The sequence below is a fragment of the Miniopterus schreibersii genome (assembly GCF_964146895.1).
Source record: "Miniopterus schreibersii genome assembly, chromosome: 19".
Classification (NCBI taxonomy): Eukaryota; Metazoa; Chordata; class Mammalia; order Chiroptera; family Miniopteridae; genus Miniopterus; species Miniopterus schreibersii.
Genome location: NC_138119.1, coordinates 14,799,945 through 14,826,724, shown reverse-complemented (window position 1 = coordinate 14,826,724; position 26,780 = coordinate 14,799,945). Strand labels below are relative to the sequence as shown.

Below are 26,780 nucleotides of genomic sequence, written 5' to 3'. Positions count from 1 at the left end.
GTCAGAAACCATCAGACACATAAATGCAAAAAAAGGAAACTAGACCAGCTTCTTATGCCATACACAAGAATGAACTCGAAATGGGTGAATGACTTAAATGTTAGACTCGAAACCCTAAAAATCCTGGAAGAAAACAGGCAGCAAAATCTCGGACATTTCTTGGAGCAATACTTTTTCTAATGTATCTCGTCCGCCAAGGGAAACAAAGGAAAAAACTAACCGGGACTACATCAAACCAGAAAGTTTTTGCACAGCAAAAGAAACCATTAACAAAATGAAAAGACAGCCCACTAAGTGGGAGAACATTTTCGCCATACAGCGTCACTAACCCGTTAAGGTTTATCTCCTAACCACTCCTTCCCTGGGGGGTCAAGGTGTCTGCTCCCCAACCTGGAGCAACCGGGCCTTCAGTGGGAAGCGGGTGTAGTTCCTCTAGGAACCCACCTCTTGGGGTCGCCATGACAACGAAACCGGTTTTGGCGAAACAGGCCCGGTGAGGGGCCGGGAAGAAAGCACCGTGCCTGTGGGTACCGAACCCCGGAGGCTGGGTGGCGGTCCCGAGCACCATTCGGGGGCCGTGTCCTCCGCAAGGCAGGCCCGCAGCCTCAGCGAACCGTTTCCCGAAGCGTCCCGCGGGAGGACGGTCCCGTGGGCCCTCAGCTGAGAGCGGGCGGGCGGGCGCCCCCTCCCGGCGCTGGGGGCTGCGCGCGGCTGTCCACCATCGAGGCGGCGGCGGCTAGAGAGGCCGGCGGGCGGGGGCGCGGCGCGGGCCGCAATGCCGGCCTAGCACCCATTTTAGGAGGAAACCCCGGTCGCTCCCAGGCGCGGCTTCAATTTCAATAACTTTATTGGCGGCTTTATCGGCAGAACACCCGTCGCGCCGGCGGCCGGGAAGGAGGGAGCGCGTCGCGGGAGGTGATGGGGGTGCGGGTGTGAACGCGGGGATGCAGGGGAGTTCCCGAAAGCGGGTTTCCTGAGCAGCGGACCTCGAGGGGGCCGGGGGGGGGGGGGAGTGGGGGGGTTCCGGGCGTTCCTGGAGGCCCAGGAGGGAAGGGCCCAGAGACGGCTTCCCTGCGGCGGGGATTCCCTTCACCGCGTCCCCAGGCGAAGGGGCGGGGCCGGAGGTGTCCCTGACGCGGCCGCCGGGGTGTCCCTCGCCCCGTGTTGTTCCCCGCGGCAGGTGGCCGCGGACTCGAGCTGCAGCCATGGGAAACACCGCGAGCGAGCGGGTGGCGGGGGAGCGCCACGGCGCCAAGGCTGCGCGCGCCGAGGGCGCCGGCGGCCACGGCCCGGGCAAGGAGCACAGGATCATGGTGGGCAGCACTGACGACCCCAGCGTCTTCAGCCTGCCGGACTCCAAGGTGAGCGTCCCCACGCCCCCACGCCCCCAGTCGTGGCGATTCCGCAGCGGCCTTATTTCTTAGTTCTTATGACGCTGACCTAGGTTACGGCTTTTTTAATTGAAGGGATTTTTCGGGAGTGGAGATGTTGGATGGCAGTTCTCTCGCAATACTGCCTTCAAATAGAGGTGAGAATTATTCTTATTTTCCGACTAATCTGTCGGGCACATTTTTAGGAGAAGGACAGGAGGACCCCCGCCGCCCCCTCCCCACCGCCCCGAATGTTTGGTTCTCCTAACAGGCAGGATGTCCTCTTCTAGAGTATCCATGAATATATAGGTTGTAAGCGCTGGTGGGAAACGTCACAGTTTCTCACATTTGCCCTGAGGTGGGTACATGAATTTTTCCCCTGACAACTTGTGTGTGTCAGTATCATTTTTGCCCTTCTAGGAGCTCAGCGCTTCGGATCCTTTTTCCTTTGGCTTGGCTGTGAGCAGCAACCACTCGCTTATTTGAATCACTTTCTCCTAGTCTTGGGGCTCAGTAAAGGACATCGCTGCTCAGTTTTTGTCCCATACTCTATAGCTGTGGTGGCTGAGGGTGTGCTTCTTTCTCGCCCAGCTGTTGCTCAAGTAGCAGAGCCGATAATTCCAGGATTTCACCATTTCCCAGTGGTAGCAGTGCTTCATGATGTTACCATGGCTGAAAACGACCACCCACAGCTGCTCTGAAGACCTTGCTCCCAATTCCAAGGACTTTCAGGAAAGCAGCAACTTGTGTTCACTCTCCAGAAAGGATAGGTGGAGCTGACAGCAATGTGATTACCATCCATATGCTTTTGATCAGTTTTAGAGCTGTCAGCGTTAAATGCATTAAGGCCAACTGGGACAAAGTAAAAAAATGGAGGGATTGAGACTGGAGTGTGTTTGATGTTTCTTATTTCTTCAGAGAAATTAATAGAGAATGATTTGCCAAGTTGGTAGCACATGAAATTTGGCTCTTTTCTTGGATCCCAACTGAGAACATAATCAGAGAGAGGAGGAGTGAGAGTTAATGATTTAAAGGACCATTATTTTTTGGGGTTTCTTCTCTGTTCCTTTCTTCTCCCACTTCAGGACTTCTTGCTCATCATTTGGGCTGTCCATCCAGCCATCTGAATTTACTTCTTCAAGGCTTTCTCAAGGTCATCTACCTCACTGTATTTTTTACCATTTTCCTACATTGATGACTCAGGAGTTAAGAACAGTGTATTTGTCAAACTGTGACTGTGGTCATCGGTGCCCTGGATAAAAGCCAGGTTGCTGTATTTGAAATGGTTCCTGTTTTGGATCCTTCTTTCCCTTACCTCAGTCTTGCCATTTGTGAAATAAGAAAACTGGTTCACATCATTCCTGAAGTCTCTTCCAAATCTAAAATTTTATAGTTCTCAAACTATCATCTTTACTTCTTCCCTCAATGTTTTACTTAAATGTTTCAAACTGTAATTCTAATTGTTTTGTCTCTTTTCCTGATGACTTTGCTAACTTTTTAACTCAGAGTCAACAGTCTTTCTGCTAGTCAGCTATACTCATGTCTGCCACAGAAATGTCACGTCATACGTGGAAGGGCTGTCTTCCAAAGCTGGGCATATTCATTGTTTGTAGCTTTCAAATTCTAAATGGAAAATCCTAAATCATAAAAGTAACTGATAGAAACAGTGGCAGTGGGGCCTCCATTGCTTTGAACAGCAACCTTCTTCAGTTCTCAATTCTGTTTGCACATTAAAATAACCTGAAATTTGTTTAAACTCTTTATGGAATATTTGAAACATTTATCATGTTTCAAAATTTAGAAAGAACGGTGTAATGAAGTCCTAAATATCTGTCACCCAGTTTAAACAATGATCTAATCATGAATGAATTTCAATCACCCATACCCAGTTTATTCTCCCCACCAATTATTTTGAAGCAAATTCCAGATGTATCATATATTATTTTATCTAAATATTTTAGGACGTAGCTCTAAAAGTGAGGTTTATTTCTTTGTTTAACATGTCATAGCATTATTATATGGTAAACTTAAAGAGATTTCCAGGCCCTATATCTGAATCAGAATCTAAGGATTATCCTTAAGCATATGTAGACATTTTTGTAATTATAATGCAGCCTGTCATAAGCAACTAGTCCACTTTGTACATAAAATTGCTAAGGAATGCCAGTGTGAACTCATGTAATTAGACAGGAAAGGTAAGGATAATTCTACACTTTGCCTAACCATCACTTACCCATTTTACTGCCCATCATGAAATTTGAGTCCTAACCTTAGTTTGCACTTGGGTACTAGTATTTTGCACTATAAGTCAGCATTTGTATTTGAACAGACTGCAAGCTTAGAAGTCAGAGTCCTGAATTTGACTTCTTTTGTGGGTCCCTACTGTATCAAATTTTAATGTATTTGAAAAATTTTTGATTTATTGATTTTATAGAGAGGGGAAGGGAGGTAGGGACGGAGGGGGAGAGAGAGAGAACAAGAGAAACATCCATTTGTTGTTCCACTTATTTATGTATTCATTGGTTGATTCTTATATGTCCTCTGACTGGGGATGGAACCCACAACCTTGGTGTATTGGGATGATGCTCTAACCAACTGAGCTACCCAACCAGAGCTAATGTAAGTATTTTTGAAGGTCTTTCCTTACCTCTTTTTCTTTTCTGCAGAAGACCAAATAGTTTAAGCAAATTTTCCATGCTGTTAGGAAGGGCATTTTTTATTAAAGAATAGAATGAAAAAAGAAGCACCCTGCCAGTGAAATCCAGCCTAAATAATAGCTTTCCTTGGCCATATCCTTAGATGTTACAATATTAAGGGTAGGACCCTAGTTGTTGAGGCATCTACATATATATGTATTTTTATATCTGATGATAAATATATACATACATTCACACTAATTTTCCACCAGATATATTGATAAGCTGTGGAACTTCTCTGGCTATAATTCATTAATACAACTTTACAACCAGGGTAGCTCTAAGGGCCAAGGTATTCTTCCCTGTTCCATTGCACCAGAAAAAGCTAATGCCCTCCCTGCCCATTAAGCTGTATCTTCAAATCAGCAATAGAAGGGTTTGGCTACACCCCCAAATCTGACTAACAGCTTTTTATTTAGCTAGCCACTATGGTGGCTTAAATCTCTTGCCTCACCTCTCATCCCTTTTACCGTGGGTGGGCTCCACAAAATGTAGTCTCAGAAATACTATAAAGTTGTATAAAAGGATATCAGTAGTTAAATGAAGCCAGAATATTCATCCCACTTAAAATGAAAAGTGCTACAGAATATGAGGTAATTACTAGAGCTATATTGCCGGGCTGCTTTTTCTATCATAATTTCATGACTCTGAGGGAAATGGGACTTTTGTAACATATAAAAATAAATTAACAGGGAAGACTTCATTAGACAGAAAAGAACAAAGACCTATAAAATTTTTCACTTTGATTAACACTTGCCTATTATTTCAAAATTATTACATATACACAGCTGTCAAATCTATAGCTAGTTCAATGCAATAAAGAATGTGGGCATGGTAGCAAGGCTGCCGCATCTTCTTCAGAAATTGTGGAAAACTAGGAAAGAAAAAAACATTTAAAATAAAAAGTTTGACATGAAAGTCCAGGTAAATGATATAAAAAATACAGCTCCAGAGAACCAGAATACAACCCACCAGGAGTTTTGCTTCACCACCAGTATAACAGTTTATAAAGCAGAAGATCTGGAAAAAAGGTTAGAAAGCGTACTAAATAATCAGGGGTTTGAGGAATAGCACACAAGAAGTCTTACTTCATTTGCAGCCAGTATTAAGGTGCCGTTCTAATCATAAGTGAGATGAAATGACTAGAGAAATAAGTAGTTCCTTAAAAATTCTGTTCCATCAGCATCTTCAATGAAATGGGTGTTTCAGGCTTGTTTTCCACTGTCCAAGAACTGGATTCCTTCACCTCTCCTTGAGGAGAGGCCCTGTTACCATAGGCTGAGACCCTGGCTACACTTCATTAGGATAAAATATCAATGGATATAACTGGAATCCCTTGAATTCATGATAAGACAGTGTTCATTAAGGGTTTGTGCAGTAGATGCCCCTCATGTCCTATGGTAGAATGACTTCCATCTCCTTAGCTCTACCAAGTTAAAAGCTCTCGCAGGATATTTAGAGATTTTGGTTCCTTTTCAGGAAGATCTCATGTAGGTAATCCCAAAATTTCCTCTGTTGTGTCTCGTGGATCATGGCAGCGAGAGCTTCCCCCTGGCCCAGACCTTGCCAATAATCTTGCAGCCCTATCTCCTTCCAGCTGTCACTCTCAGGAATCTCTTCCACACTGCCAAAGCCAGGTGTTGGCATTGGGCAGCCCATGTGTGAGGGCTGGGCAGTGTGAGGCTCAGGGACAGGGATGTCCCCAGGAGAGGCTGCATGGGCTTTCTCAGCATTCATCCTAGCCAGTTCATGATCACAAAAGGAACATTCAAAGCCATTGAGATAGTTAGGCAATAAAGGATCATTTATTCCCCACTCCCGATGCTTCAGACTGTTCAGAATGAACCGGTTGGTGATGCCCCCAGGTTGTTTGTATGCCAGATATTTCATATATTCCTCATCTTTCTTGTCCAGAAAGTCAATAAACTCTGCCTGCTTCTAAGGTGACCCAAAGTCATCAATGAGGATGATGGAGTGATTGTTGGGCATCCAGTGCCTCACAGAGGGAGAGCCGCAATACACGGGCACAGCACCAAGGTGCGTGGGGCGCCACAGTTTTTCTGTCATGCAGTCGTCGCAGATACCATTTTCAAGGGCCAAATGGAACTTATAGCGGGACAAGAAGACCAAGAGCTCTGGATCCTATGTGGTGGCTGTGTCCTGTAACCGTGGGGTGGGCAGCTCCCGATTTTGCGGGCATTTTCCGTGTGAGCCCACCGGGATGTAGCGCAGGAGCTCGCGCACGTCGCGGTCCAGGCCGCAGGCACATCACAGTGCGACTGCAGACAGCAGCGGCGCCGCTCCGCACGCTCCTGGACCAGGCGCCACGCGGCGTAGACGGGCAGCCCCGGGCACCCACTGCAGTGGCAGCGGTAGTCCGAGTGGTGGCTTAAGGTGGCGGCAATATTAAAGAGGCGGATACCGGGCCAGGGCTCAGCACGAAGTGGTTGAGGGGCAACTCCTCGTGGAGCAGCGCCCAGCTCTCATGCCCCACACCGGGCAGTGACGCCTCAGACGGGCGAAAGTCGGAGCACCCGAGGCGGGCACGAATCCTTCCTCACCCGGCCAGCCTATTTCTTTGTTTGGTATTTCCATGCCCACTGCTCATGGAGATACATTTTCCAATCTAAGGAATTTTCCACATGGATATTAGAGCACATTGAATGCTGACACGAACAATCCAGTAGAGAGAAAAACGGATGCTGCAGGAGTGATGTTCTTGAGTGAGAGGAGGTGGGACCAATGCACAAATGGAGGGCTTAGCCTAGATAGGAGCACAGTCAGGCACTGGAACACGTAGAGGACAGATCTGGTGGTGAGAGTATGTATGTGAACAATCTCTTCTGATTGTCTCTTGCTGGCTAAGTGAAATAAGAAACAAGGTCATCAGATGAGCTTGAGGAGGGAGGAGGTTTAAGGAGGGAAAGCTGTGAAATATCTGTCTAAGGAAATGGAGTGAATTGACGTGAGAAATAGCAAGTAGTAGCAAGGGACTCTTGAGGTTTATGGTTATAAAACCAGTCAGCATGGTGTGTGTTAGGCGCAGGTGGGGAATAGGTAGAGAACTGGACCTTACCAGGGTTGGTTTTGCCAGATGAGTACAATAGACAGTAATTACACTGACTTTATATCCAGTGTCTAGGCCAGAGGTGAACAAAGCAGATAAGGTCCCTGCACTTACAGAGCTTAGATTCTAGTGATGAAGACAGAAAAAAAGGAGGGGGTTAAAATTAGGTTATCAGGTAGTATTAGTGCTAATAAGGAAATAAAACAAGGTGATGGGATTGAGAATAGAACTGGGGAGCAGCTCTTGAGTTCACAAAACATGCAACTAAGAAAATGGCATTTGAGCTAAGATCTGAATGATATCAGGGAGAAGAGTGTTCAGGGCAGAGACCAGAAGGGTAAAGACATTGAGGCAGGGTTAGCAAGGGAGTAATAGAGTTTTTTAATTGATGAGGGTACACTTCAGGAGACTTGTCACTGAATGGATATAGGGCTGAGAGAAGGAGAAATGTTGAGATTGACTCCCAAGGGCTTCTTCCTTGGATAACTACGTGCATGTGTTGATACCACCACTGAGAGAATACAGGAGATAAAAGCTGGCCTGAGGAAGGGAACATAATTATTTCACTTTTAGGATATGTTGAGTTTATACCTAAACAGTAACTGGCACATAGTATGCACTCAATAAGTACTGCTGAATGTTTGAATGAGGTGTCTGTTGAACAATTCTGAAATCCAGGATCTGTTATTACCTCACACTACAGAAAGCACATTTCACTGATGGGCAAACCAAGGCACTGAAAGTTTAGGCAACTTGTCCAATGTTTTCTAGTGAGCCAATGTTAACTGCCAGAAAAACGTCTAACCCCAGCTCCTTTTCATTCTTTGTTCAGGTTATATAATCATGGAATGCATATTAATTCTTTGTTTTATGACTTCATTGAGAGAGTGCACCCCTGGCAACAGAAACCCAATAAGATTAATGATAATCACATCACGCTATTCATGGGCCTTAGTATCTGCCAATGCCACCAAAGCAAGCATGACGGGGCACAGGTTGGCAAAAAGTGTGTTTGCTATCCATTATGTCCTTGACCTGTAGGGTAAAAGCAGGATGCTACCTGGCAGCATCTAGATCAGATATGGAGCTTGAGTGAAAGTGGTGGCCATGGGTGAAATTTTGATTAAACCTCTGCTTGAGTATGTGAACTTAGACCTTTGGACTCAGGTTAGAATTATGTGAGTGCCCTATAGTAATCACTATTCCTGGATGAGAGACTTGAGTTTTTTTTCTCCCCAAAAAGGAAAAACCATATTTTGACATTTGATGTAATTATACATTTTTAGCATCAAATTATATATAATAATTTAAATTGCAGAAAGCCAGGGAAATAGATTAAAGACAATGCACATTTAAATATATCAACAAAGTCAGTCTGCTTTACAGGTCTCTAACCCAGTCACTTCATTAACTTGCCACTCCTTTCATACTAAAGGTAAGGGTATAACACTAGAATATTATCAAGTAGATCTTGGAGGACAAACTCCAGAGATGCAGACTGTCAGCTGTCTGCCACATTTGCTTACCTCTGTTTATTTCCCTTTTTAACTGAATGTCTTTTGACTATCATGCCCTGCCACCAAGTTAGTGACCCACAATTTTACTCTTTCTGTTCTTTACTCAGTAGTATAATGTTTATGTAATCCACCTAGTCAGTTCCAGGAAGCTTTTGAAAACCAGGTCTGGAATTTAACTTTTGTGACATATTTTCACAGAAGGAACAGGATATCTCAATGATAAAACCATTAAGCCAAACGTTTCTCTTGGCTCAGTCTACACTGAAATATTTTTAAACAATGTGATCTTGCTACCTAGGCTGTGATCCTAAGATCTGCCTCCTGCTCTAGTTGGCAAGATCCCAAAGCCATATGATACCCTGACCCCACAAAGTGTGGGTCTTAGGTTTGACAAATGACCACACTTGCAGCGCAAGTACCTGTATTCCCGAAGCACTTATGAATTTGATGCAAAGGAGTTCTCCCACCTCCATCCTCTGAAACTGGTCAAAATAGGCATGCACAATTATTCTTCATAACCAAAGACTTTCAACAATCAGAAAACGCTTCTGGAAGGCCTATGATACATACTAATTTATAATGGGAATAATAATAGCTACCCTATAATAATGTGTGAAAATGAAATGAAATAAGTTTTACAAGGAACTAAACACAAAGTTGAATATCCAGGGTACTGTGAAGGACCAAAAACTTAGTTGGGAATGAGCCCGGTGATCACCCAAGTATCTATATCTCACCTGTGGAGACACAAGAAATTGGGAGTTATCACTCATATTGAGGTCCCATCATCACCTCATTTTCTTGAGGAATCCACACACAAATATTCCACACATCCATGACCCATAGATACAGGTTCCGAAGGTCAAGAGAAAGCACATACACACACTCTCGCTCTGTGTTGGATATTTACATGTGGATAGTTAGCTTTGGTAGACTATTACTGTTCCTATCATTCACTTTCTCCCTATTAAGATGATTATACATCCATGCCCTTCACTGTGTGACTAAAATGCCTCCCAATAGGCAGAGTCCATATGATTTGCCTTGGTGAGTGAAATTCAAGCAGATGTGACATACTCAAGTATAAGAACTAAAACCTTAAATGCTTGCTTAGGTATTTCTACCCTTTTCCATCAGAACTATACAAACCAAATAGGGGCCATGCTGGTTAAAATCTTTCCCAATCTTTCCATGTCAGTCTAAATTCATCTCATTAAAAATGAACTTTTAAAAATATATATTTAAGTGTGTGTATACACACACACACACACACATATATATTAGTCCATAGTATGGTATCTCATAATAAGAGTTCTTTCCCATCTTGATGAGCATTTATGAAGTTATTTCAAAATTTTCACTATTAATGCCAGCTAACACTCATTTAACTCTATGTACCAGGCCATGTGCTGAGCACATTACATGCATTATCTTCTTTGTTCCTCACAACAACCTATGGTTCCTGTAACAACCTCATTTTACAGATGAGTAAACTGAAAAACAAAAACGTTAACTTGCCTTTTTTGGTCAGAAAACTACATGGTGATAGAGTCCACATAGTTTGGTTCATCACCTAAGTTATACCCCAAACAATGCTGCAATAAACATTTTTGTTTTTACATACGTGCAACTATTTGTGTAGGAAATCCTGCAAGGGAATCAATGGGTAAAAGGAACTTACATTTTTGATTGAATTGTTCTGAATGAAGGCTTAATTAATTTCTCTTCCACCCAGAGTGAAATGCCCATTTCCATCACTTCCCCAGTTCTGAATATGACCAGTCCTTCTGTTTTGTTTTGTTTTGTTTTGTTTTGTTTGTCAGTCTGAAAACAGATATCTCATTGCCTAAGATTTCTTTGGTTACACGTCTGATTGAAGATCTTTTCATAAACTAATAGGCCATTTTTAATTTCTTCTTTTTTGAATGGCCTTGTTCATAACCTTTGCTTATTTTTCTGTTGTATTGTTTATCTTTTTTTCTTACAGCTGTGTGGAAGCTATTCACACATTGTGAATTTTAATCTTTTGTTGAATATGTTGCAAATATGTTCTCCTGCTTATAGCTTATATTTCTTGTTTAATAAAAAGAAAAAAGACACCTGCTTTTTCTTTCTAGGAGAAAGTAACATTAGACAGGAAGAAAGTGTATTTAATGACTAAAGGCATTCTATTGGTGGTAATCTGTGAAGATAGTAGTTAAATAAAGGATTTCTGGAGCAAAGTGAAAAGAGAGTCCTGAGCAAAAGTAAACATCAGCTTTTTTAAAGTAAACTTTAAGATTAGGTCATCTTGATGTGACCATTGAAAGATTTTTTTTTTTAGTCCTCGCCCGAGGATATTTCTTCCATTGCTTTTTCAGAGAAAGTGGAAGGAGCCAGAGAGGGACAGAGAGAGAGTGAAACATAGACATGGATTGGTTGCCTCCCACACACGCCCCAAACAGGGTGAGCCTGCAACCAAGGTACATGCCGCCAGAATTGAACCCAAGATCCTTCAGTCCATGGGCTGACCCTCTAACCACTAAGCCAAACCAGCTAGGGCACTATTGAATGATTTTAATACATAAGAACCACATTCAAAAGACAGAACCATCTTGAACCAGATGGTGGCGTAGGTAACTGCAGTCCCCACCGTTTCCCACAACCACATCAAAATTACAACTAAAATACAGAGCAACTGTCACTCAGAACCTCCTGAAATCTAGCTGAACAGAAGCCCTACAACCAGGGAACTGAAGAAGCACCAAGACCGGTAGGAGGGGCAGAGACTCGGGCAGATCAGGGCTGAATTCCGGAGACACAGCCGTGGGCCCACACCCGGTGCCATGGTTTAAACCTGGGAGGGACATCTCAGTGGCGGCGAAGGTTTCCCGGAGGAGTGAGGGGTCCCATCCCCACATCAGGCCCTCCAGCCCAGGGTTCCAGGGCCAGGAAGAAAAGTCCCCACAACTTTGGGCTGTGGAAACCAGCGGGGATTGTGGCTGAGTGATGCAGAGGCTGCGGGAGTCCCAGACTTTCCTCTTAAAGATAGTGTACGGAGCCTCTGGGACAACTTCAAGTGGCCCAGCGTTTGTATTATTGGGGTGCCAGAAGGAGAAGAATAAGAGCAAGAAATTGAAAACCTATTTGAAAAAATGACAGAAAACTTCCCCTACCTGGGGAAAGAAATAGACTTACAAGTCCAGGAAGCACAGAGAGTCCCAAACAAGAAGAACCCAAAGAGGCCCACAGCAAGACACATCGTAATGAAAATGCCAAAGGTTAAAGAGAAAGAGAGAATCTTAAAAGCAGGAAGAGAAAAGCAGTTACCTACAAGGGAGCACCCGTACGACTGTCAGCTGATTTCTCAACAGAAACCTTGCAGGCCAGAAGGGAGTGGCAAGAAATATTCAAAGTGATGAAAAACAAGAACCTACAACCAAGATTACTCTACCCAGCAAAGCTATCATTTAGAATTGAAGTCAGATAAAGAGCTTCTCAAACAAGGAAAAGCTAAAGGAATTCATCACCACCAGACTAGTACTACAGGAAATTTTGAAGGGTCTTCTTTAAGAAGAAGCTAATGAACAGAAGATTCTGATAAACTAAATAGATCCAGAGACAATGACGCATGCAACAGACATCTTATTTCAGAGGGAAGGGGGTGGAGGGTGGGAAGAGATTAACCAAAGAAGTTATATGCATATATGCATAACCCATGGACACAGCCAATAACAGGGTGAAGGCCTGGGGAGGGGGTGGGAGCGAGATGGAGGAGGTCACTTGGGGGGAAAAAATGGGACACCTGTAATACTTTCAACAATAAAGATAAATTTAAATAAATGAATAAAATATAATTTAAAAAAATTTTAAAGACAGAACCACATCAAAAAGCAAAAACTTTTTTTTAATTACTGTGAAAATATATAAAATTCCATCCTTGAGCCTCTCCCCCTGCATTCTCCCATTAGGCTATGTTGATGTCATGTGGTGCTGTATGTGTATGTGTGTTTACTATATATTTTAAATATAATTTAGACCATACTGAGCAGGGATCTTCTGGATGGAGCCAGTGATTCTCCAAACCAGAGATCTATTTTAAAACATTTTAAAGTAGCTGAAATAAGGCACACTATAGTTCAGATAAAAACAATTGAACTAGAGTGTAGGAAAGGCTGGAGTTAGGCAAAAAAAAAAAAAAAAGGCGAGAGTGGAAGAAGGACTTGTGACTAAATAAGAAGTAAAATCTCCTCCTACAGGTGCAGTAAGCACAGTGATGGAAAGCTCAGGCTTAAAGCTAGACTGCCTGGCTTGCATCGTTGCTTTTCTACTTACTTGCAAAATGGGGGCAATGATAGCATTTGCCTCAGGTTTGCTGAGAGGGTTAAGTGTCTGTTCCCTTTCAGCCTTTTGAACCATAGAGTGTAAGCCCTTGAGAAATGATATCTGGTCACTCCAGAAACAACACTTTTGAGGTGAGACCAGGAAGTCAAAACCTAAGGCTGGTGTTATTGCCATCCAGTCCTCTTGGGCAAAGTTGATTCAGCAAGTAGTAGAAGGTGAGCAAAGATGGACTGCACCAGCCACAGCCTGTCTCTCCAACAACCCCTGTCAAAATATATTACTGGTGAACCAAACCATTTTTTAAGTAAGTGTTCCACTTTACCAGAAAGGCAGTATATGCAGTTAGCTAATCCCAAACACCAACTCTGAGCCAACTTTAGTCCCTATACTTATTTCCTTTATCCCTTGATCTTTCTAAAAGTGGTCAGATATGCAACCCTAGTCAACCACGCTATTTTTTGAGGTTCCACTTTTTAAAAAATATATCTTTATTGATTTCAGAGAGAGAGAGAGAAATATTAATGATGAAAGAGTCATCATTTATCAGCTGCCTGATGCAGGCACCCTACTTGTAATTGAGCCTGCAACCTGGGCATATGCCCTGGATTCTAGGTTCATGCTCAACCGCTGAGCCAAGCCTGGCCGGGTTTGAGGTTCCACTTCTAATCCTCCATCCAATTCACTCTTGCCCACAATTCCTGAGAAAGAGTGCTCCACCTCTTTCTCAGGAACTGCACTCCCCTCCATGGGTTATTTTCCTTGACTAGGGGACCCCAAACTCGTTAACAGAACAAAAACAAACAAACAGACTCCTGGGTTGGATGGGCCCTGATAGTGACCCAGTGAGTGAAATCCTCTATCTGTTATATTGGGTTTTTCTGTTGGGAGCCAGTGGTATGTCTGGACATGGTCCACGTAGCCTGAGGGCCTGGAGCCAGGGACTCAACCCTCCCCACAGGTTACTGTGGGGAGCCGAAATGAAGATAGTTACAAAGGTCTGAGCTCATGCAGGAGGCGGGATGTTTACGCTGAAAGTGTGTTTGTGCAGCCTTGAAAGAACTACTTTGTATCACCCTCACTTCCTTACCAGTTGTTTGTGACTCACTATATAATAAAGGCATTGAAGCCATTTGAGGCTGCTGCACCTTATTGGAGGGCAGCCCTCCTGATCCCATAACTGTGTTTTTCTCATTAATTCCCACCACTGGAACTCAGGTTTGTTCGTCTTTCAGGCTGGTTCCTGACAAGTGGTGCCGGAACAGGGACCTGAGTACTCGAGATGCAACTTAAGGTAAGGTGAGGAACTCCTCTATATGTAAGCAGTGCACACCAGAAGAATTGAGGTAAGAGGAGCATTTTTGTTTTATACTCAGGAGTAAAATAAGATGGGGCAATCTAGTTCAACAGAGGCTTTTTGCTCAAATGTGATGTTCTATGTTAAGAACAAGAGGAGCAAAGGTTTCTGAAGAACAGATTTTAAAGTTTTTAAAATTCATAGAGACAGTCTGTCCTTGGTTTCCTGAAGAAGGTACGGTTAATACAAAAACATGGGAAAAGGTAGGGGGAAAATGTAGGAAAAGGAATAATAGCAATGAACAAGAAAAACAACCAGGATCGTGCCCAAGATATAAAAGAGGAAAGCATTGGGCTAATATGTGCAGGTCAAAAATTGACATAAATGGCAAACCCTTACAGCAGTTGGGAAACTACAAGAGGGGGCAGCCTCGACCCCCTCAAACAATCGGGGCCATGTCAGTCTGCCCACCCCAGGATTACCAGAGACCAAACAGGGAATACAGGACCTATATAGAAGCCACGCCAGGAAGCACAGGCCTGGACCTCAGTCCTACCACCCGCTACGTATTAACACCTGAGATGGGACCCCAAGCCATACCCACAGGGGTATACGGGCCTCTGCCAAGAGACACTGTAGGCCTCTTATTAGGACTTAGTGGGTTAACAATGAAGAGACTTCAAGTTTTTCCAGGCATCATAGATTCTGACTATACTGGGGAGTTAAAGGTCATGTGTATAGCTCGTCTTAATATCATTACATTAACCCCTGAAATGAAAATCGCACAATTGATATTATTACCCTTTAAGAAGATAGGAAGAGTTTTATCTCAACAGGATGGGGAAATCATGGCTTTGGTTCTTCCGATAGAGCCTACTGGATTCAAACAGTGGGGTCTGAGACCTGAAAGAGAACTGCTGATTAATGGTAAGAAATGTAATGGATTGCTAGATACAGGAGCTGATGTTTCAGTAATTAGTTATACTGGCCATCCCAGTGGCCTGTGCAGCTTGCTATGACTTCTTTGCAAGGAATTGGACAGACTCAATCTCCACTACAAAGTACACAGATTCTTACGTGGCGAGATGCAGAGGGAAAGTCTGGTAAATTTCAACCTTATGTATTGCCTTTTCTGCCATGTAATTTGTGGGGCCGAGATGTTCTCAAAAATACGGGAGTGTTATTGTATACCCCAAATACTAAGGTAACTAATCATATGTTAGACCAAGGTTACATGCCAGGGCAGGGACTGGGCAAATATGGCCAGGGGATACAACAACCCATTCCCTGCAAAGGCCAACTGACAAAACAAGGTCTTAGCTATGATTCAAATTTGTCCTGAAGGTCACTGCTATTCCTGCCTTCCTTATAGCTGACTCTATTACCTGGACATATGACAATCCTGTATGGGTGGAGCAGTGGCCTTTAACAGAGGAAAAAATTCAAGCAGCCCAGCAATTGGTGCAGGAACAATTAGCTCAGGGGCACATTGAGGAACCTAATAGTCCTTGGAATACACCTAAATTTGTTATTAAGAAAAAATCTGGAAAGTGGAGGCTATTACAGGATTTAAGAGCAATAAATAAGACTATGGAAATTATGGGGCCTTTACAACCAGGTTTGCCCTCTAGTGGCCATTCCTGCAGGATACCATTTAATAGTATTAGACATGAAAGACTTAGACTGCCTTTTCACCATCCCATTGTACCCTGCAGATTGTAAAAGATATGCCTTCAGTGTTCCTTCAACCAATTTTAAGGAACCAATGCAGAGATATCACTGGAGAGTTTTGCCACAGGGCATGGCCAATAGTCCCACATTGTGTCAAAAATTTGTGGCTACAGCTATTAAAGAGATACGAAAGATACATCCAGAAGCCTATGTAATCCATTATATGATGTTTTAGTGGCTCATCATGATCTAGAAAACTTAAAAGTGATTTACTCAGAGTTAGAACTTCAACTAAATAGATTTGACCTTGTCATAGCCCCTGAAAATGTTCAACAGACCACGCCTTATAATTACTTAGGGAAATTGATAGAAGGGCAGAAAGTAAGGCCACAAAAATTTCAGTTCAGAACAGATAATCTGTCCACCTTGAATGATTTCCAAAAACTTTTGGGGGACATTAATTGGATAAAGCCTTCTTTAGGCTTAACCACGGGTGAATTAAAACCATTCTTTGACATACTCCGTGGCTACCCTGACCCCTGTAGTCCTCGAGAATTAACCATTGAGGGACAAGGGGCTCTAGAGATGGTAGAGAAGGCTATCTCACAACAACAGGTAATTAGAATTGATTACACAAAAGCCTGGCAACTAATTATCTTACCTACAAATTATTTGCCTACTGGGTTGTTTTGGCAAGAAGCTCCAGTAGAATGGATTCATTTATCTTCCTCCAGAAAAAAGGTTATCACACCTTAAGCCACATCAGTGGCCCAATTAATATTGCAGGGTAGGAAAAGAGCTATAGAGTTATTTGGGAAACAGCCTGCTACTATTATTGTGCCTTACACTTCCCTGCAGCAACAGTGGTTGTCGCAAAATGAAACTTTATGGCATATCGCTTTTGCAGATTACAGTGGACAGATTGCCTGCCATTATCCATCAGATAAATTATTACAGTTATTCATTCAAAACCCTGTGATATTTCCAAAAATTATCTCTAAAGAACCTCTGACTGATGCTCTTTTAGTGTTTACTGATGGGTCTACATCTGGAATTGCCAGCTATGTCATCAATAATCAGGGCTATACATTGAATACTAAAGAAACCTCTGCACAGAGAGTAGAGTTAGTAGATGTCATTGCAGTATTTAAATGCTTGCAAGATGTAAAATTTAATTTGTACACAGATTCTAAATACATTGTATCTATCACTCAAGGTTTGGAGACAGCTACCCTGACTGACAGTGATCCCTCTACAGTAATAACTGCTCTCTTCTCTTTATAGCAACTGATTCAGCAGCGAACCTTACCTTGTTTTGTGGGACATATCAGAGCTCACTCAATTCTCCCTGGACCTTTAGCAGAAGGAAATGCACAAGCAGACATGTTGACTCGTGGCACTTTCTTAGTTATTTCCTCTATTAAACAAGCATGAGCCTCACAAGCTCTGCAGCATCAAAATGCTTCAGGTTTAAGAAAACAATTTAACATGACTCGTGAAGCCGCCCGACAAATAGTAAAGGAATGTCAAAACTGTCCTGAGCCTATGCCCCTTGGCCCTCAGTATGGTGTTAATCCACGGGGATTGCTCCCAGGACATATTTGGCAAATGGATGTTACTTATATAGCTGAATTCGGTCGCCAATCATTTGTGCACGTCACAGTGGATCCTTATTCTGGATTTTTAGTGGCAACCGCACGTACTGGGGAAAATACAAAACAGGTTATTTGTCATGTGTTATCATGTTTTGCTATCTTGGGCATTCCAAAAATTATAAAAACTGACAATGGGCCTGCATATGCTAGCAAAACTTTTACAGAGTTTTGTGCAACTTTCCAAATTACTCATATCACAGGCATTCCTTATAGTCCTTAGGGCCAGGGAATAATCGAGCAAGCCTACAGGACCTTAAAGGCTCAAATTGCAAAAGTAAAGAAGGGGGAAAATACCTGCCATTCTTCTAGTAATATACTTAATCTCTCTTTATTTACCCTTAATTTTTAAAATTCAGATGCAGAAGGTTTCTCAGCAGCTGAGCGGCATTTCCCCAGTGGAAAATATGCTGAGGGTTAACTGGAGAGATCCGCTCACCAATGAATGGAATGGACCGGATCCCGTACTTGTCTGGGTGCGGGGTCATGTCTGTATGTTCCTAGGAATCAGAATGGACCTAGGTGGTTACCGGAGCAGTTGGTAAAACCTCATGGAGCCGATCGATCTAACTGGCAGAATGAAGAAGCTGAATATTCACAATCCTTGCCCATACCCCCGGAGAAGACCCCTGAGAGCAAAAGGGACTCAAGAGGCAGCTGTGCAGACATGGGGCCAGATTAAGAAGCTAACACAGGAGGCCCAAGCTAACCTTCAACAGGGTGGAAGAGCTACTGATCCTGCCTCCATGTTCCTTATGATGCTTGCCCTGATCTCCAACCAGGTAAATTTTGCATCACCTGAAAAGGTTTATTGGGCCTACGTGCCAGATCCTCCTTTAATCAGAGCTGTAGGGTGGGAGGATCAGGCAGTACCAGTGTATGTCTCTAACCCTGATATTCTCGTCCCCCCTTCTATTGGGCTACTGCCCCCACAATGGGCTGGAAAATTTAATTATTCGGGGAAGGCTGCAAGTCCTCTGATATGTTTTACTACTGAGGCTATTAAGTCATTTGGCTGTGTTATTCAGAATTGGGAATTTAAAACCACTCATTCACTGCTAAATGAAGTGGAAGACTATGAATCATTTAAGTCAGAAAAATGGGGCATGTTATTAAAAGGGTTCCCTAATAAAAAATTATGGGCCAATAAGAGCATACGACCCCGTAAAGTTCCTGCATGTGGAATTACTGATCATGTAAATAAAGACTATCCAAGCTGGAGACAATGTAGATATGGTATGGCCGTGAAACATCCCATAGAAGGAACCTCTTTGGCAATTTATGACTGGTCCAAGCCTAACCCTGCAGGACATTCACATTATGAACTGATTGAAACACCTGGAGGATTTGTGGAGACCTTACTGATGACAGAGCATGGACGAGTTCAACCTAATGTATGGAAGTTAGTAGCAAACATGGACATTGTCATAGTGAGACATAAAGATGAGAATCATCCAAATGGGAACTATTCTGTTAAAGGACGTTTAGCCTGTGTTCCTCCTCCTTATGTATTACTGGTAGGTAAGGTTTTGATTAAGAAATTAGCTGATTATTATACCATTAAGTTTGTAAAATGTAACCTTACAAACTGTTTATCTAGTGCTAATGCAAACTTAGATTTGTTGGTATTGCACCAACCTGTGTTTGTAGTGCTTCCAGTTAAGATGCAAGGACGCTGGTATACTGTAGGTAGAGCCCAAGAGATATACCTCAGTGCAGTGGCTGATGCAAGGCTGTGAGCACACTCCAGCAAACATACTTCCTTGGCACACCAGGAAGTGGCAGTGCCCACCTGAGGCATCTCTAAGAGGCCGCATACACAATACCCTGACCTTTTACTCCATTGGGCGCCCAACTGGACGTGTCACCATCCCATTAGTCAATAGAGTCTGCTCCTCTAGATACCTCACCCACAGACTTAACAAGAGAACTGTTTGATAAGTTTTCTGGTGTTATCTCTAGACATAGTTTATCTTCATTATTCTATTCTGGTATTATCTTAATGGCTGTAGTGTTAATATTCCTATTTTAATTCCCAGTCTGTGTCCAAGCAGAAACACAAAGCCTCTCAGAGCTGCAGACAGGAGTCCACGGGCTCAAATTAAAAAGTAAAGAAGGGGGAGATGTTGGGAGCCGGTGACACATCTGGACATGGTCCACACCACCTGAGGGTCTGGAGTCAGGGACGCAACCCTCCCCCCAGGTTCCTGTGGGGAGCCGAAATGAAAATAGTTACAAAGGTCTGAACTCATGCAGGAGGCAGGATATTTACGCTGAAAGTGTGTTTGTGCAGCCTTGAAAGAACCACTTTGTATCACCCTCACTTCCTTACCAGTTGTTTCTGACTCACTATATAATAAAGGCGTTGAGCCATTTGAGGCTGCTGCACCTCAGTGGAGGGCAGCCCTCTTGATCCCATAACTCTGTTTGTCTCTTTAATTCCCACCACTCGGACTCAGGTTTGTTCGTCTTTCAGGCTGGTTCCTGACATTTTTCTGTATGATTTTATACTTGAAAATTTTAAGTTACATTTTAAAAGTGGATATTTTGTGGTTTTATGTAATGGTGTAGGAGAAAACACTTATAAAAAGTATTTTTATCTTATTGAAATTCTCAGACTGTGCTTTGGTCTTCTCCACTAAACTATAAGCTCCTCTAAGTAGGAACCGTGATCTATTCCTCACTGTAGGCCAGCACCCAGCTCAGTGCGTGGGTATTTTAAAGTAAACTTCCACTAGTACATAGAGCCAAAGATCGAACCTCTGAGGTAGGGGTTAAGGGGGTGTGGGGGTGGGAGGAGTGGATGAGGGACTGGGCCTGTTTTAATAGATCTCCTGAAAGGTTGTGGTTCTCCACTTAAGCTGATGGCTCAAGACTTGCTTTGGTGTGGTTGACAGTTTCTCTTCACCGGCAGAAGTTTGTCACTTTAAGATGAAAACCAGGAAGATCCCAGTGGGTGCAGGGAGAGATGGAGATAGAAGGCCTAGCTCCAAGGAGTGTTCCAGAGTGCCGCTGAAAGAAGTGGTAGGATTCATTTTTTTCTGCTCTCATTTAATTTTTGGAGGCTGAGAGAGGGAGCATGGGCCACTGAGTGTTGGCTGAAAGAGGTCCTACGCCACAGCCCCGCCCCATCGGCTGTTGCTGGGATTTGCAGGTCTTCGCGAGCAGTCAGAAGCGCAGAGCAGCCTCCAGATTGCAGTTGACAGATCGAACGCCAGCCGGGTGCTGTAGGAAAGGTCGTGAGATCGGGTCTGACAGCAGAGTCTCAGCTCTGGGCCTCAGCTTGGAGGCACAGGGCTCCCCTCTCCCTCGCGTGCAGTGAGTCCATATAGCTAAGAAGAAACCAGAATCTGGCCTCCCCAAAGACACCTGTTGCAGGATTTCTTTGGATGTGTCAGCCAAGGTCTTTTCTTGAAAGGTGTCAACTGATATGTGCTTTCTGTCTTTTATCATCCATTCTTTAGGACAGATTGGGTAGACCTAGCCCTGTGAAGATCTGGAAACCATGACCAACAAAAGAATTGCCGTGATTGGAGGAGGTGTGAGCGGGCTGACCTCTATCAAGTGCTGCCTAGATGAAGGCTTGGAGCCTGTCTGCTTTGAAAGGACTGATGACATCGGAGGGCTCTGGAGGTTCCAGGTAAATCTCCTGGTTAATACTACTTTTGGAACCCTCACTGTAAGTAGGTGCATGAGACATTATATATCAGATACTTTATCTTGTGTCAGGAAATATGATGGACTTGACAGTGATTAAAGCTGCTAGAATTTGGCCTGCTGACCTCTTCTTAGCAGCCATCACGTCTGTATAGGTCCCTCTTTCCCTAGGCGGACAGCAGAATGGAATACAGGTATCATTTGTTTTTCCTTTATTGGTGTCCAGGAAAATAGAGCAGAGATCATTTTCATTATTGAGTTTTGCTGCTATCCAGAAGAGGGTTACACTTGGTGGTGTGAGGCGGAAACAAAATAACAAACAGAAACTGTAAAGTCATTAGAAAATTTAGAGTGGTTGTTCCTGGTCCAAATTAATAGGTAAGCGCCGGAGATTACCTGCTTACAACTCCTTCCAGGGATTCCCTCTTTAATCTTATCTACCACTTTTCTTTCCTTTGAACTTTTATGTCCCTTGAGAAATCAAATCAGTAGTTCAAAGTCCTTTGTTCAGAAGAAGGCCGAGGACACCTGCAACTGGATTTTCTTGACTTTGCAAATACTGTTTCAAAATCAAGTTGCTTTAATATACATACCCAGCCCTGTAACTTGTTCCTAACAGTTAAGGTATCACCTACGTAAATGATTGATAGTTAAGGTTATTATAAGCCAAAGAGTATTAACCTCCTTTCCTGATATCAAAGTGACATGCACTGGTTTTGCTTTTAAACTCACTTTGTAAACCAGTGAATGGTATTGGGGTATCCAAATGTGTTTCATATTTCCTAAAACCTAACAGTGTTGACCAGCTACTTAAAAGTGGCTTCATAGCCTTCCTTAGTTGAAGAGCAGAACAGTCCTTTTGCATCTTGGCTCTCTCTTTGGGGACTAACTCTGTTTAACAACAGTCCTCATTTAGTTCATGGGTATATACCCCTTAGCAACCCCCCCCCACCTCTGTCATAATCAGTCTTGGGCATGAGCTGAAAAGGCTGTTAATTAGTATTTAGTAATCAACAGAAAATTCTATTTTTGAAATCCAGCCACAGCTTAATGTAGAGGTTAACAGCAGTCTTGATTCAAATCCTGTGTCTGCATCATTCAGCAGTGTGATATTAGAGAAAACCAGTAAACCTCTCTGTACCTCTATTTCTTCATCTTTAAGAAGGAAGTAGTAATAGTACACATGTCATAGAGTTATTGTGGGGATTAAGTGCATGAATAATTGTGTCTTTCATTAATAATATATGACACGGTGCCAGTTGCACAATAAATGCTACATGTCGGTTATTACCGAGTAGGCCTGGAGTGGGTTCCACCCATCCTTGCCAGGCTGAGCAGCTACTGGCCAGGTGTGAAATCACCATCCCAGGGTCCATCGTCCAGCCTGATTATCAGGCGCCTGACTTTTATCTCCAAAGTGGTTTAGCCTATTCTCTGTTAACGACCTAAGTTGGAGTTTCTTCTGATTATTCTCTTGGCAAAATTTCAAGACTTTATCAACTACGTCCTTGAAAATAAACAAGCTCTATTCATAAGTCTCTGACTTATGTTCAGACCACATCTGTGTCTATTATATGTCGCACAGCCTGGCTGGGCGTGGCTCAACGGTTGAGCATCGACCTAGAATCCAGGCGATCGGTGTTCGATTCCCAGTCGGCACATGCCCGGGTTGTGGGCTTGATCAATGACTCTCTCATCACTGATGTTTCTATCTCTCTCTCCCCCTCTCCTTTCCTGTCTCTGAAATCAATAAAGATATGTTAAAAAAAAAAAAATTTTATATGTCATACAGAAGTATATGTCAGAAATATCTATTCTTTTCTGACAGGCCCTAGGGGTTCAGTATGTTGTGTGTTTTTTTCAATTTTTTAACTTTTTAAAAAAAATATATCTTTTTCAATTTCAGAGAGAGAAGTGGAGAAGGAGAGAGAGATAGAAACATCAGTGATGAGAGAGTTATTGATCTGCTGCCTCCTACACGCCCCCAACTGGGAATCGAGCCTGCAACCCAGGCATGTGCCCTGACTGGGAATCAAACCTTGATCTCCGGGATGGTAGATCGATGCTCAACCTCTGAGCCATGCAGGCCAGGCTTCAGTATGTATTTTTTCTTCTGAAATACCATCACTTGCATTTTCTTATCTTTACTCCTCTTTCTCTATTCCATCTGCAAAATAGGAGTAGAGTTCACCGCTTGCTTCCTTCTTGTTATTGCTGAAACTTTATAGTAATAATTATTCCCTCTTACCCACTGCCAATACATTTGAGGATCCCCAGTGGTGCCGGAAACCATGAATAGTATATTATTTTTTTCCTATACATATATACCTATGATAAAATTCAATTTATAAATTAGGCACAGAAGAGATTAACAACTGTAAGAATAAAGTAGAACAATTATACTGTAAAAAAAATTGTACAAATGCGATCCCTCTTTCAAAATATCTTACTGTATTGCACTCAACTTTATACATAAAGGAATCACTTTACGGCTTCTCTTTGACATATTGGAATTGCCAACATCACTACTCTTGCACATTGGGGCCATTGTTAAGTAAAATAGGGTTCCTTGAACACAAGCGCTGTGATGCTGCTGATAGTCAATCTGACAACCAGGATGGCTACAAATGATAACTTACGGGGAACATATACAGCATGGATATGCTAGACTAGGGAATGATTTATGCCGTGGGCATGTCAGAGGACAGAATGAGATTTCATCATGCTACTCAGAATGACCCAAAATTTAAAATTTAAAATTGCTTATTTCTGGAATTTACTATTTAATATTTTCAGACTGCAGTTGACCTTGAATAACTGAAACCACAGAAAGCAGGTAAGGGGGAACTACTATATATACAAGTTCTCAAAATATTAATTTCAATCTATTCTTGATCCCGTCACTAATGTTAGGTAAGTAAGACTGATGGTGGGAAAGTACATTCTACTAACTTACATTCTCTCCAGCATAAGTTCCAACTTCATCCCATTTTTGCTAACACTGAGTAATCTTTTAAATTAGTAAAAATGAGGTAAAATGGGGATATATACTGGAAGAATCTAAGTTGGTACAATGATTCCTGAAGAGCAAGCTCCTAAGTATATGAAAACCCTTGAAACTTACCTTGGCTTTGAAATATATAAAATATAGTTAAGACCATTATTCAGATGGGCAGTTCTCACTCGGAGTTTCAGGTCATTGCAATCAGCTCGCAACTGAGACTGAACATCTGCTATGGTTTCTTTGCTCACATGTTTAGAACTTCATGTGGGATAACTAGAATTTCTGGGAGCTGACTGCATATCTATCTCATACATTCTGTTCATGTAACTAGCTTGGGCTTCCTCACAGTGTGGTAGTCTCAGAGTAGTTGGACTTTCTGCATGGCTGCTAACTTCCACAAGAGCAAGCTTTCTAAGAGACCTAGAAACACAAGACCGTTCTTGTGGCTGCCAGGCTACTTAAGACAGTTTTGGAAGCCATTCGGTATCATTCCAACTGCATGTTGTTGGCCACAAGCAAGTCACAAAGACAGCTCAGATTCAAGGGGAAGAGACTACATAAGGGAGCAAATACTGGGAGATGTGTGTGTGTGTGGGGGGGTAACATTTTTTAAAATGGCATTTCTTCCAGAAAGCTTTTTGAAGTGTTTATTGGCTGTTTATAAACCATGAAGTTAATTCACAAGTGGCTTTGAATGCTTCTTATTTCCTGCAGGCAAATCCTGAAGAAGGAAGAGCCAGTATTTACAAATCAGTGATCATCAACACTTCTAAGGAGATGATGTGCTTCAGTGACTATCCCATCCCAGAGCATTTTCCTAACTTCATGCACAACTCCCAGGTCCTGGAGTATTTCAGGATGTATGCCAAAGAATTTGACCTTCTAAAGTATATCCGACTGAAGGTAGGGAATTTTGTGGGTATCTTTGTGTTTGAAGTTGTTTGTCAAATAAATGAATAATGTGACTTCATTTACCAGTGCTTACGTGTAAATACTGGTTTGATAGAACATGTATCTATCCTTTCTAGACAGAGACTTCACTCTTTGTCTTGTCTGTTCCTAAAAAATATTCACAGAAAAGCTCCTCTTTTATATGTGTTTCACTGCAGCTCCAGGAAGCCACCTGCCAGAATGTTCTCATTGCCTTCATTTTATAGTATTTGATTGCAATGAAACAAATGAAGGGGAATGTCTTCCCAGTGAGAGAGGGGAACTGACAGGTATGGGAACTTTAAAACCCTCCGGTTCCACAACTTGTCCACTAGTGCTTAGCCCTTTCATGCTTTCTGAAGTATTTTCCAATGCATTATTTTATGTGATCACAACAACCCAGGGAAGCAGTTATTGGGAAGTTGCTGAGAAAGCAATGAAGTTAACTAGTAAAGAGGGAAGAACACTGAATTGGGCAACAAAAACTTGAATTCTAGTCTGTTCTCTTACTAATCAACTTGTGACCTCAGACAAGTAAGTTGCTCAACTTCCACGTGTCTTCATTTTCTTTTCTGTAAAACAAGATGATTGTACTAGATCACTTACTTAAATGATTTCTTCCTGCTGTAAAGCCTTCCATACTTTTCTATCATTTTTAGCCATGGCCATAAAAGAGTATTTTCGGTGATGGAAAAAAAGTCTTAGGACCTACTCTCTTAACAACTTTCAAATATACCATACAGCATTGTTAGCTATAGTTACATGAAGTACATTACATCCCCAGTACTTATTTATCTTATAACTGGAAATGCGTACCTTTGGACCACCTTGATTCAATTCCCCTACACCCACCGTCCTTCTACTTCCTGATCGTTCTGCTAAATCATGCCTTTTTCTGTTTAACAACAATAATAAAACATTAATATCCGGTGACAACTTCCAAAGCAAATCATTTCCAGCCCAGTAGTACTTTTCACTTCTGTAAACACTTATCGAACAAGTTTGTTACCATTCTAAGTAGTGACGATGCAAAGACAAAAACAGAACAAAACAAAACGCAGTGATTTCATAATCTAGTTAAGATATAGAAAAAAGGAAGTGTAGTTTATTATAAATATAAGTAATAAAAATTTTTAAATGTTAACCTTAGACAAAAAGTCAGCCAGCTATTTCTCCAGCAAAATGGGTTTATTCAGGTACAACAAAGACTTGCAATCCGGAACATGCGGCCATGTGGGCCACATGCAAGTCTGCTAAAACAAAGGAGCAGGAGCTCTTCTATAGAGCAGCGGAAGAAGTTGCGAGGGCGGTTACAAGGAGTTCTCCATGTTATGCTTCGTGAATGACATAGGGCACTGCATTTAAATGAGGTTTCTGTTTACTTTTTTTTTTTTACAAGCATTAGAGAGTGATAAATGTTATAGAGATCTATATATTGCAGCTCAGAGGAGGGATGCTTAACCCATCTGGGCATGAGGCATCAGGCACCAGGGAAGTTCTCCTAGAGGAGAAAATATCTAAAGTCAAGGTTGAAGGGTGAGCAGGAATCAGGCAAATGAAGAAGGTATAAAAGGGTGATCCAGACAGAGGCACCGGCCT

General features: G+C 42.5%; 1 protein-coding gene and 1 pseudogene across 9 annotated transcripts in view; one reads left to right on the top strand and one right to left on the bottom strand.

Moving 5' to 3' along the window:
• The first annotated feature begins 743 nt into the window (after window positions 1–743).
• LOC308548574 (flavin-containing monooxygenase 5-like) overlaps window positions 744–26,780 on the top strand; it is a 40,486-nt gene continuing 14,449 nt past the window's right edge. Inside the window, exons 1-5 of one of the 8 annotated variants that reach the window (XM_081120253.1) lie at window positions 744–924; window positions 1,198–1,361; window positions 14,189–18,372; window positions 21,055–21,230; window positions 24,966–25,154. In XM_081120253.1, the coding sequence (XP_080976379.1) occupies window positions 21,096–21,230; window positions 24,966–25,154 (324 nt within the window). In that variant the 5' untranslated portion in view covers window positions 744–924; window positions 1,198–1,361; window positions 14,189–18,372; window positions 21,055–21,095. Of the gene's footprint in view, window positions 925–1,048; window positions 1,362–14,188; window positions 18,373–20,487; window positions 20,615–20,754; window positions 20,909–21,054; window positions 21,231–24,965; window positions 25,155–26,780 lie in introns of those variants that run through there. The other 7 variants (XM_081120256.1, XM_081120255.1, XM_081120252.1 and 4 more) reach the window with 7 other exon arrangements.
• On the bottom strand, window positions 3,102–8,703 carry LOC308549349 (alpha-(1,3)-fucosyltransferase 11 pseudogene; annotated as a pseudogene). The gene is made up of 2 exons: window positions 8,660–8,703; window positions 3,102–6,618 (listed from the first exon to the last, which is right to left on the bottom strand). The product of its transcript is annotated as an alpha-(1,3)-fucosyltransferase 11 pseudogene (transcript).